This window comes from Triticum urartu, chromosome 2A, assembly GCF_056163025.1.
Source record: "Triticum urartu cultivar PI428250 chromosome 2A, HENAU_Tu73, whole genome shotgun sequence".
Lineage (NCBI taxonomy): Eukaryota > Viridiplantae > Streptophyta > Magnoliopsida > Poales > Poaceae > Triticum > Triticum urartu.
Genome location: NC_141874.1, coordinates 15,438,466 through 15,450,196, shown reverse-complemented (window position 1 = coordinate 15,450,196; position 11,731 = coordinate 15,438,466). Strand labels below are relative to the sequence as shown.

The following is an 11,731-nucleotide window of genomic DNA, read 5'->3' as shown; positions in this document are numbered from 1 at the left end:
GTTGAGATTGCCACACAACTCGCATGACTCCTTGACTCATTCGACTTCCCCGGACGACGATCTTGATGAGCTCCAGCGCCGCACCTTGGCACTACCTCTCACATCAACGATCTCCTTCCATCGTCTTCCCGACGACAACCTGCCGTCTCCCTCCTTGTCGGTCGAACGAACGACGATCACTTGTTCCTCCTCTTCGTTGCATCACTCAGCAACTATATCACCCGCTCCTCCTCGTCGCTACACCAGCAACTGTATCACCCACCACGAGGAGCTAGTAGGGGTCGCCTCCCCGGGGCAAGCGCATCTTCAAATCGACCTAGCTCTGATACAATTGTTCGAACTCCATCCACAGGATCGATCACATCAAATCAAGATTCATAACCAAGAGCTACATTGACCCAGAGATCTACCAAAGCCTTCACCCACCGCGCCTGGGCGAAGCCAATGCCTCCATTCAGTCCCCAAGATTTCATCCGGAGCTTGATGCTTCAGTTCTGTGCAGCCATAGGTACAGACGTGCTAAGAATGATGCAGGGAACCCAGGAAGTTCTCTTCAGGGACTTCCAGGAGCTAGTCGAACATGGGAGGTACCTCGTCGTCGTGGAAGACCTGCCAAACATGGCCAATTGGCATGCTTTGAGGACTTTCCTTCCGGACAGGATGAAAGGCAGCTAGATCATCGTGTCCGCGCAGCAACCCGAAGTAGAAAGCTCCTGCATCGGGGCCCGTACTAGATACTAGAGCTCAAGCAGTTGTCGCCCGAGCACTCTGGTTGTGCCCTCTGCAAGAAGGTAAGGTGCCTCAAATATAGAAATGGAAAATCGGTTTCGTTTTCTAATCTAAAAACATGTTTAGGTCTGCAGAAAATTCGGAATAGGTTTCCACAAGTATATTTAGATGTTCACTGCACACCTTGAAAATTTCACTAACAAGTATTTTTATTTGTATAGGCCACGTAAATTGATAAAACATGGAGCTGCAATGATGAACTATTTGCTATTATAGACCTAAACACTTGTTATTTTTGTCTAGCTCACAAGTTAAAGTATTTACTAATGATTTATTATGAATATGTAATGCACATCTTTGAAAATATGAAGCTAGAAAACTATTAATTGCTGACCTTTTCAGTTTTGTCTCGTAAAATTCCTCAAGGATTTGTAGAATAACATGTCTTCACTCTAGTGAAGAATCTAATGACCCTCTATCTAGCTATCATGTGACCGGATATTTGGAGTTTTTATCAAATAAAGTAGTAACGCACAAACTTTCTGAAATTATATGATGTTTGTATAATTTATAGCTCAAGCAAAGGTTTATGACTAGTACATAAATATATATGAATTGTGGGACACGTGTAACTCATCACCTACCACCTGCCCCCTCGTGTAAAGGGTCTAACAAAATAGTCAACATCCTCTTTTTCCAGAGAGAATCCTCTTGAGCTGGGGCCTAATTGTGCCCTAACCACTTGGCGCACAGGACGTCACCTTATCATATTACACGACTGGAATAGAGACAGAATTGTGTTTGAGAGCATGAATTTCTCGCGGCTAAGGTCACTAACAGTGTTTGGGAAGTGGGAATCTTTCTTCATCCCTGAAAATATGATTCTTCTTCGGGTGCTTGATCTAGAGGATGCATCTGGTTTAGATTATGATGATCTTGGAAAAATAGTAAAATGGCTGCGGCGCCTCAAGTTCCTCTCATTACGAGGACGGTGTGAGGTCCACCATCTGCCAGGCAATATGGATCATCTGAGGCAACTGCAGACTTTGGATGTCAGAGGCACCTCCATAGTCACCCTGCCAGAGAACATCACCCGCCTCAATTTTATCCTCATGATAGATGCAAGCGTGTTGGCCGCCTACAAAAAGGTCAAGATCCTCGAGATTGGTTGCAACTCCAGCTCATTATCAGTGGAATTTGGATCAGAGACAATGAAAAATCTTGAGCTGCTCAAGCTTGACTGTTCCAGTGGGACAACATATGCTCTTGATGGCCTGGATTTTCTATCTGAACTCAAAGAAGTCTCGTTTATTGGTAGCAAGGATGGTACATTCATGACTGAACAGACGAACAAACTTGGCAAACACCCAAAGAAACCTGTCTTGAAGATGGAGGAATTACCACTTTTGTGCCGAAAGGCTATTTTTTCTGATTGTTCCTTGGATTCAATTCTACCCGCCACTAGCCCATTAATGTGTTTGCAAAACCTGGTTGGTTTTTGTAACATTATGTACACGTATTTGGTCTTTTATCGGTTCCATACATGTGTTCTGTCAAAAATGTACTACATTCTACAACACACGTTTGTGATTTATTTTCTTTTCAACTTGTAAATACTTTTATTTTATTGCCCTATGTTAATGAACGAATCAATAAGAGCTCCTATTTCAGAGGAAAAAAACATGTTTATGACTTAGCCTACAAACAATTCATGTATGTTTAGTCTTGTGTATTGTTAATCTGTCTTTGCTGTCTCGCCAAAAAATGAAAAAATATATATCTATCTTTGCTCTGCTATACGAGAATTTTGACAACCCATAGCTTGTAGAAATTTTTCTTTGCTCTGGTAAATGAGAACTCACATCGAAGTTTCTTAAATCATCAGAAACACCTACTAGCTAGTGCCAGCAGAGGTAGAGCTGAAGAGAGCAGGCCGAGCGCTGAGCACACTGCGAAAGGATCTGCCGTTAGACTTTCTGAATAAATATCGCAGATCATTTCTCAGAGAATCGTAAAATTCGTAAAGGCGCTTTAAGAACCATTCATGAGGTGTGATTGTGCTTTAACAGTTTCTGTCTTTCTAAAAGTTGCTCAAAAATGTCACCCAAAGAGTCCGAGGTTGAACTGGTAACTGTGCCAGATGGGGAAACCATTGCTGCGAAGAAACTTGTCGAAAATTCGCCCTTTCCACAAGACAAAACATTCAATAATGAGGTCCAAAGTATTATGGCCCTCCAACATGAAAATGCTGTAAGATTGGTTGGCTACTGTCATGGAAGTCTAAAGAAAGTGGTGCAGAACAATTGAAGATATACTATTGCTGACGTTGTTCAAAGTGCAATATGCTATGAATATTTACCACAGGGAAGCCTTATGAATAATATTTTTGGTATATCATACTACCCGTTTCAAATTGCATCCATGTTCAAGATTCTAATACTCCTATATGATAACACTGTGAACTGGAGGTTGGCCATAAATCTACGTCACACTATATTCAGGTACAACACTGGACATGATCAAAAGAAGTTACAATTGTACCTAGCAAGAGACGGATGAGTGCTCGCATTCAGGAGCTCCCGGAGGTGGATGACATGCAGCAGAGGTGCGCTATGAGGGCGGCCAAGCTTCATGATGCTGCGATCTCTACTGGTATGTCCGTCAACATATCTAATTCTTTATTGCATTTTTTCTAATGAAGACATTATAAATAATGCAAACCAATTAGGAGTTTCACTATGGGCTACGGATAGTGAGATTTCCAAGTCGGTGAATGATCTTTTAGATTTGGAGGCGGAGTGTGCCTTAGAGACAATTCGTAATCTCGCAGCGGTAAAACCAATGAATGATGATGAGATTGATGCGTTAGGGGTCAGGGTGCTGGATAATCTGTGTGTGGATCTAGCACCATCCAACCATGAGTCTAGGGATGATGATGTGCCCATAGATGATGCAGTTGTTAGTACCGTTGAACCCGGTTATGAGGACCGGAAAACTGAACCTAGTAAACCAAAGCGCAACTGGAAACGGAAGATTTATCCTGATTCTGCAGTACATAGGAGTGCTAGGATTCGAACCACCAAAAAATTCTATGATGATCGATGAAAGGAATCTTCTGGAATAGTAGAGGTCTGAAGGACTTGGCTAAAAGAAGGTTTCTGGCTGAGGCATCTTTGGAGCAACGTTTAGATTTTGTTGCTCTTTCGGAAACTGGACGAGCTAACTTTGCGCCCCAGTTTCTTTCCTCTCTTGTGGGTGGTGTTGATTTCGATTGGCATTGTCTCTCCCCGGGAGGAAGATCGGGTGGTATCTTGCTGGGTGTGAGATGCGATTCGCTTGAAGTCCGAAGTGTAGTGATGGGCGACTTCGGGGTTAGGTTTCGAGTCAGGTCTAAAGTAGATGGTTTCAACTGGGTTTTGGTGGCAGTTTATGGTGCCGCACATCCCGAGCTTAAACCGGAGTTTCTGGCGGACCTTGTTCGAATCGATGGGTCAGAGCAGCTCCCAATTTTAGTACCTCCACACAAAAACTTTGTCCCAGGTTACAGTCAGGCCGACCGACTCGCCTTTTTGGAGAGGACTGATGAAAGTCAAACAGTCCTTTCTTAATAGGACAAAGTTCATTATTGGCAACGGTGCTAGTACGCGTTTTTTGGGAGGATACTTGGCTCGGAGAGACACCCTTGGCCATTCAATATCCGTCTTTATATCGTATTGTTCAACGACGTGAGGTGTTCGTTGCAACGGTATTTCAATCTATCCCCCTTAATATTCAATTCAGACGGTCGCTAGCGGGCAATCGTTGGGAAGCTTGGCTCCGTCTAGTTAGGAGACTGATGGAGGTTCAGCTTTTTCAACAACCCGATGAATTATGCTAGAAGCTGGCTAGGTCTGGAGTTTTCATAGTTAAATCAATGTATATTGATGTTATTAATTCGTTCTCCATTCCTACCTCTAAGCATGTTTGGGAGGTTAAAGTGCCTTTGAAAATAAAAGTGTTTATGTGGTTTGTCCATAAGCAAGTTATTTTAACCAAGGACAACTTGATAAAGTGTAATTGTACAGGACCTACTAGGTGTAGTTTCTGTGATCGGGATGAGACGATTCAACACCTCTTTTTTGATTGCCCGTTAGCCAAAGTTCTATGGCGGACGGTCCACGTTGCTTTTAAGATTATTCCACCGAACTCTGTCAATGCGTTATTTGGGATATGGCTTAATGGGATTGAGCCAGACTTAGCGAGACATATTCGTGTTGGAGTTTGCGCCTTGCTGTGGACTATCTGGAATTGAAGAAATGATTTGGTGTTTAACAGAATATCACGTATTCACTTTTTCCAGGTTATTTTCCGAGCCACCACACTGATCCGCTCGTGGTCGCTACTCACTCTGACGGAGGCCAGGGAGCATTTGGTTACTGGATCTGTCCACTGGGAGATGGTAGCTCGGGATATCTTCAACCAGTTTGGATGGCGGTCATGTAATAGGATAGGCAATTAGTTTACCTATCTTTCTTTAGCCAGCCGGTTGTGACTTTTCTTTCTTGGCTAGTTGGTGTTTCTAGCCTTTTTAGCTCTGTGTGAGCTTTCTTTTTTTTGTTCTGTCAGTTGGAGACTTTGGAACCTTGTTCGAACTTTTATTTGGTTAATAAAATGGTCGTATGCAACACTCTGATGCAGAGGCCGGGGAACTCCCCCTTTTCGAAAAAAAAGCAATTTGTTTTTGTGATCATATTTTTGCTATTAGCATGCTTACAAATAAATGATATTCAAGTCATTATCTTGTAGTACTTCAGTAGTTCAGTATCTCTTCTTCAGAAGTAGATATCCCATTGGACTGGGACACACGATTCAACATAATTAAGGGGATCTGCGATGGTTTACTCTTTTTACGCAGCATTCCTGTTGTGCATATGGATCTTAAGCCCGAAAACACACTGCTGGATGTTAATATGTTACAAAAAATAGCGGATTTTTGTCTCTTGAGACTCTTTGGTCAAGAACACAGACACAGATGAACAAATAAAATGTGGTGGGGTCATAGTAAGTCGGTTACAAACTGTGATAATTTTGTGTTCCTTTCTTATGATTTAAACTGCAAATTCTAACCTCTCTGGTAATACTTAATACTATTAAAGATATGCTTACTCAAACCCACAAATAACTTCTTTTTGGAAACTCTCCACCAGTCTAGAGGGACTGGATAGCAGGCACGCCGTTGCCATTCGGCGAAGGTTGAGCCTCGTCATCACTAGCAGAAACAGTGTTTCTTTTGGCAGTGAATTTTGCATAAGCGCGCCTCGACAAGTTTATGAGAATCATCAAACCTAAAACGCATCCATTGATGATGAATAGACCTTCAAAGTTCCGTGAGCTGAGGCGCAAGGAGTCTGTGTCCAGACTGCCATAATCCAGTGACAGAATCGGATCACTGAACCACTTCTTCTCAATATGAGAACCTTCAGGCCCCTCTATCAAATTCAGCATGGCCTTGGAAAGATCCTCCACCAACGGAGAGCCTTTAGGGAAAACCTGCACAAGGGTATGACATCTTAGGTGAAGCCAAGTCAGCACGCTCCAAGACTTGGGCTTAGGTTCAAGGAACTTACAAAACCAAAACCGACTGTCCTGTCAATGGGACCGACCTTCTGGAACCCTTTGCCGTACTTCAAGAGGAAAGAATTTATGTATGGTGTCTCGTCAAAGATGGCAGATACTCCTCCATTCTTTGATCCCAGCTTCAATGCCTTTGCATATTCCTCCTGCGTGCTACAAACCTTTATCCAGCGCTCCTCAAATCGAAGCCTCCTCAGCATTGAGTGCACAAATGAGCCATTCTGGTATCCAACATAGTGACCATTGTGCAAAAGTTGCCTTGGGTCAGTCACTGAAGGCTGGAGCCTCTTTGCAGTTAACATTGATGACAAGCTTGCTGTGTAGCTCTGCACTATAACTAGCATTACAAAGCACCAGGACACCACAATAACTTTTGACTGAAGGCTTTTGAACTTTTGATCTGTCATGGAATTACATATCAATAGAGCGAAATAAATAACATTGTCAGTAAGTCGCAATGCTTAGTATAAAGATGTGCAGAGTTTGCGGTTTTGTATAAAACAAGGCTGATCGTAATGGCATACCATGCGTGAAAGTCCAGGTGGAGAATGCAAAGTAGAAAGAAGTGCTGAACTGTTTCCATTTGGAACCTTTGAATTCCTCATTTATAGGATTTTCAATCATCCATACAAATAGCCCAGTGACGACCATAAAGGCTACTGTAGCCATCCAAAGGTCCTTCGTTAACGGCTCTAAGAAGACCCACATGGTTGGTTCATCTTCATCTTTCCTAGCTAGGACAAGCATCGACACACCAGACTCTGTGTATGGCATTGTGAAGTCCACATACCTAGTTCGATTGGCAATGATTGTCACGTCACCCACTGCTGCATCAAACGTCTGCCACCAAAACATGAAAACAGAGAGGAAATTATTAAGTGTGAAATGAAGAACGCTTCACATTCAAAGGCAAGGAAACAAGTTGGTTGAGGCTAACCTTGAAGTAAACCTCCGATACCAGCTTGTCATAAGAATTAGCGCAGTCATAGGGAATGTACTTATAGCGCAACGCATATGGTAGTTTCTTCACAGCAGCCTCAAAGACATCAATGCTGTAGCCGTTGACAACAAGTTCACTGGAGTTAGGACTAGCCTCGACATTCACAAAAAACTTAAAATCACGTCTCACGGGCACAGCAATCTGGAGTATCTTGCCATTTACTGGGAAGTCCCAGCCTCTGGGCACTGTTGTTGAATCTCCTGGCCAAATGACAGTTCTCAGGACTTGATCAGCGCGTAACCTAGGTCTATCTTGGACTGGGCGAGTGCTAGAGTTGAGAAAAGGTGATAGTCCAGAAACAGGGCTCCAAAACCCAATGCGTCTAGTTTTCTCTTCAATCACATTCACAATCTCATATGCTGGAACCGGCAACTTCCTATCAACAAACCTGAATCTCCCAGCCAATCCATCAAACTCCCCATCCATTATGGAATTGAGAAGTTCTTGTCCAGCAAGAGATACTTCCGGGTCATCTACTAAGTTGCGTGGAGTAGACCTTAGATTTATGGCTTTCTCAGTTGCGGACGCAATTGCCCATACCACATCATATGCCCAGTATTGGAAGATGGTGGGTCTTGCCACCCTAACATCAGGATCTTGATGGAATTTGGCTCTGTATCGAGTGACGAAACGAGCCGTGAAACCGCTGACCCTCGCAGATTTTGCTACATATGGCCGGAAACCCACAACACCCAGCATGGTGTCAATGGTATCCTGGGGAAGCACATCAAGGACAATGCCAATGTTATCTGTGACAATCCAGACATACCCCTCCGTCATCATATTGGTTGCTGAAGCCCGAGCGAAGAGGCGGGAAGCATCGGCTGGCAACATATGGACGATGAAGACACGTGTCTGCATGGTCATGAGCTTGTACAGTTCTTCATCAATGCGGTAATCGGGGGAAGAAGTAGGGATGGCGGAACGGTTAATGACACGGACATCGACGGCTTCAAGGGCGTCAGTAATGGACGGAAGAATGCCGACGCCATAAGTGTTGTCCTCGTAGACAAGAACGACATTTTTCCAGCCATAGGCCTGGATGAAGGCGGCAATTGGAGCTGCCTGGAAGGAGCCCTTGACACAAGCCCGGAGGAAGTAGGGAACATGATGTTGATTGACTGAATCACCTGTTGCAGAGGAAGTGATGACAGGAATCTTGGTTTTGTTGGCTAGGTAGGTCAAGAACTCTGCCTGTAAAGTGTTCTGCGGACCGATGATCACCCCGACCTTCTCGTTGTCGATGAGATCTGTTGCTGCAGGACCAAAGGATGATCAAATCAGTTGAGCAAAACAATCATCACATCTGGTACATGGGGTGAGAAGACCACTTGAAAAAAATACGCGAAATTAGGAGTCAACAATAATTAACATCCGGTCTCGCCAGTGGCGCTTGCACACCGCGTGGACGAGGAGAAGGGAACGGGCGGGCCAAATGCGGCTGCCCGAGCCCAGCGTGCGGCCGCGCAAAGAGGAACGAGCAGGGGAAGCCAGCCAAAACCGGGGCGTATCACAACGCTCGGAACGTGTTTGGCGGAATGTGGAAGCACGACGAAGAGCTGGCGGAGCGGGGGCAGGAAGAGCGCTTTCCTGAGGTCGTCGTGTAGGAGCTCCGCCGCCTTTCCTGAGGTGGTCATGGCCGGCCGCTTCGCCTCTTATCGCTTGTAGTTTGGTGGGTGAAAGGGTGGCCTCCCACGGCGGGGATCAGCATCGCCGGCCTGCATAGTGGCGCCGCACGCACGCAGGGGCAACACGCCGAGCACGGCGAGCGAGCGAGCGGCGTTGAGGTCTACGTGCGAGGACGACCATAAAAATGTATAATTGCCATGATAGAGAACGGACGGAAAACTTCTCAACTGGGGGGCTGAACCCCATTGGCCAAGAGGCCCATTTTACCGTTTTTTTCTTCGAAAAATGCCATGACAGAGAGAAAATACATATTTTCTTATAAAACACAGAGAAAAACATAAAAATGTATATTTTCCATGATATGGATATTATGAAACAAAAATGTCATGCTACTTTACAAAAATGCGTGCTATTTTATAAATTTACAAAAAATACATGATTAAAGAAAACTGTGTTGTGTGGTCTAAAATAAATAAATTTATGAATTCTTCCATGGAGATTCTTCACTGTTAAAAAAACCATATTTTGGAGAACATTTTTCTTTATTTTTTCCAAGTACCAAAAACAAAATGCCATGCTGTATTTTTTTCCCTTTGTGTGGTCCGCGCGCAAATTTTTTTTAAAAATGTCATGTCAGTGCAAAAAATATAAATTCCCATGCCAATAAAAATAAAATAGCCATCCTCTTAAATTATAAGACTAACATCATATTGATAATAAAAAAAAGTTCCATGCCAATAATAATAAAAATGTCAGCATCCCAATAATAAAATCGCCATCTTGTTATTCATAAAACTGCCATTCTCGTAATAAGGCGGGGAAGGTGTTCGCCATAGTTGGCCTCCTATCTAATGTTCGCCATGTAACATTTCCGTTCTTTTTTTGCATCGATGGGGTGAAGTGAGGTTTCTTCTTTTCATTTTTTGGATGGATGTGGCGGGGGGTGGAGTCGAGCATATCACTTGAAATTGCAGAAGAAACGATTTTGTGGTGGCCTCTCTCGGCAACTATGTAGCGGGCAATTTTCTAGTTGGGGATAGAGGATTTTGGGAGGTTGTTATGGAATTTGCCATGTTTACGGGGATTTCTAGATGATTTCGTGGCGGTTATCGTAGGGCCACGCCGAGGTTCTTGAGCAGCAATAGTGGTGCGGTCGTGGTGATTTAGCGGGCGGTTTAATCTCATGGTTAAGTAGGGAGGTGCAAATATTACCTGCCCTTAAATAAAAACATGTACTCCATTCTAACACAATGTAAGGCAGAGTGGAGTATATAATTGTCGGGATGCCCTAAAACATTAGGAGAAAAAAACAAAATGGAACTAAAACAGCAAAATCAACAAGATCTTTTATATAAAAATAAGGAGAAGAAGCAATTTTAAGATCCATCTAAGAATGTACGGCTACTGGATTTTTTTTCTTTTGAGAATAGCCAATGATTTTTTTATTGTGTACAATTGTATACAGACGTCCTGCTCCTGAATTTTCAAGAAATACCTTTTCTCTCATTTTTTGGAAATTCATTTACCAGAAATATCTTTTTTAGGGCAGAAATGTCTGTTTTACATGGTATTAACTCATGCATGGATGCGACACTAGAGTTAGAGCGGAAGCGGAAGCGGAGGGTGGACGTACCTGCAGACGCGGCGGCGACGACGTCGCGGTTGGAGTCCCGGACGTGGAGCCTCACCCTCGTGGTGTAGCCTGGGTGCGCGGCGTACAAGTCGTGCAGCGCCATCCTCATGCTGAGGAGGCTCTTCTTCCCCAGCACCGTCGCCAGGTCCAGGATCACCCCAACATTGACCGGAACGGTCTTGAGCGGCGGTGGCGGCGGTGCCATCGTCGCTGCCGTGGCGCGACCCGCCACGAGTAAGAGGAAGAGGACGCCGGCGAGCCGGTGAGAGCTACGGGAAGAAGCCATTATGCATGCAAGCAGGCGGATAAGGTTGGTAGTAAAGTATGGTGTGGAGTTGGCGTTATCACCTATCTTCTTCCCTTCTTGTTTCTCGTTCCGCTATACTATACGAGGATGCCGCAGCAGTATTATCCAAAGCTAATCATCTGCACCGGCGCGCATGATTATTAGTGTATTAGAGAAAGATGTAAAGCCTGATGCCTCGGCGCTGCACTATTCATATCAAATCGACGGCCCATCATCGATCGGAACGCACGCACGCACGCACGCATGCGCATTCCGTTCAACGCGAGGTCGTCTGACATGTTGAATACTCCTAGGTTTTCGTTTCGTGCCTCCTTCGTTTATATACTGTATATACGCAGCAGCTCCCAGGCTGCTCCGACGAACGTGCACTGTAGCAGCTTGGCTGTGTCTACAGCTGCACTGCATGCGCCTCACGTGATGCACGTGGGCGCTCGATTGCCGGGGCAAGCCCCCAGCGCTAGCGCTGGAAAGCACGTGGTGTAGTCTCCTCGTAGATTCTTCGTCGCCCTAAGTAAATACTTAACTAAAAATATAAAAAATTACATTTTTAGAATTTGCAATAATGCGATGGACGAACCATGGCAATCCTCTTCTGCTGAGCCTCCTTTCTCCTCGGTCCGCGTCAACCAGCAACACAGCTTCTTACAGCTAGGAGGGTTTCTATTTAATGATGAAATTAAAATGGATAAATAGAAAAGGTTTTTGGATTTTAAAAAATTCTAGATGCTTGCACAAGTAGCTTTTCAAATCCAAATAATCTTTACATGATTGTCAATAAATTAAAGATCCTGAATTAAAGGTATAAATAAAGCCGACTGCA

The 11,731-nt window shown here is 44.2% G+C and overlaps 1 protein-coding gene and 1 pseudogene across 1 annotated transcript; one reads left to right on the top strand and one right to left on the bottom strand.

Annotated features, from left to right (window-relative positions):
• The first annotated feature begins 1,538 nt into the window (after positions 1 to 1,538).
• Positions 1,539 to 5,770, top strand: LOC125535082 (cysteine-rich receptor-like protein kinase 6; annotated as a pseudogene).
• A 2-nt stretch (positions 5,771 to 5,772) lies between these two features.
• On the bottom strand, positions 5,773 to 10,939 carry LOC125535084 (glutamate receptor 2.7-like). The gene is made up of 5 exons (XM_048698141.2): positions 10,605 to 10,939; positions 7,280 to 8,598; positions 6,867 to 7,182; positions 6,336 to 6,742; positions 5,773 to 6,258 (listed from the first exon to the last, which is right to left on the bottom strand). The coding sequence occupies exons 1-5, from the start codon at positions 10,888 to 10,890 to the stop codon at positions 5,917 to 5,919; spliced, it is 2,670 nt and encodes an 889-aa protein (XP_048554098.1). The 5' UTR covers positions 10,891 to 10,939; the 3' UTR covers positions 5,773 to 5,916.
• Positions 10,940 to 11,731: the final 792 nt, after the last annotated feature.

Coding starts and splice junctions, on each gene's coding strand:
- LOC125535084 (XM_048698141.2), bottom strand. CDS start 10,890: ATGGCTTCTTCCCGTAGCTCTCACCGGCTCGCCGGCGTCCTCTTCCTC. Junction 8,599..10,604: donor CGTCGCCGCCGCGTCTGCAG/GTACGTCCACCC, acceptor TTGGTCCTGCAG/CAACAGATCTCATCGACAAC. Junction 6,259..6,335: donor GGACAGTCGGTTTTGGTTTT/GTAAGTTCCTTG, acceptor ACCCTTGTGCAG/GTTTTCCCTAAAGGCTCTCC.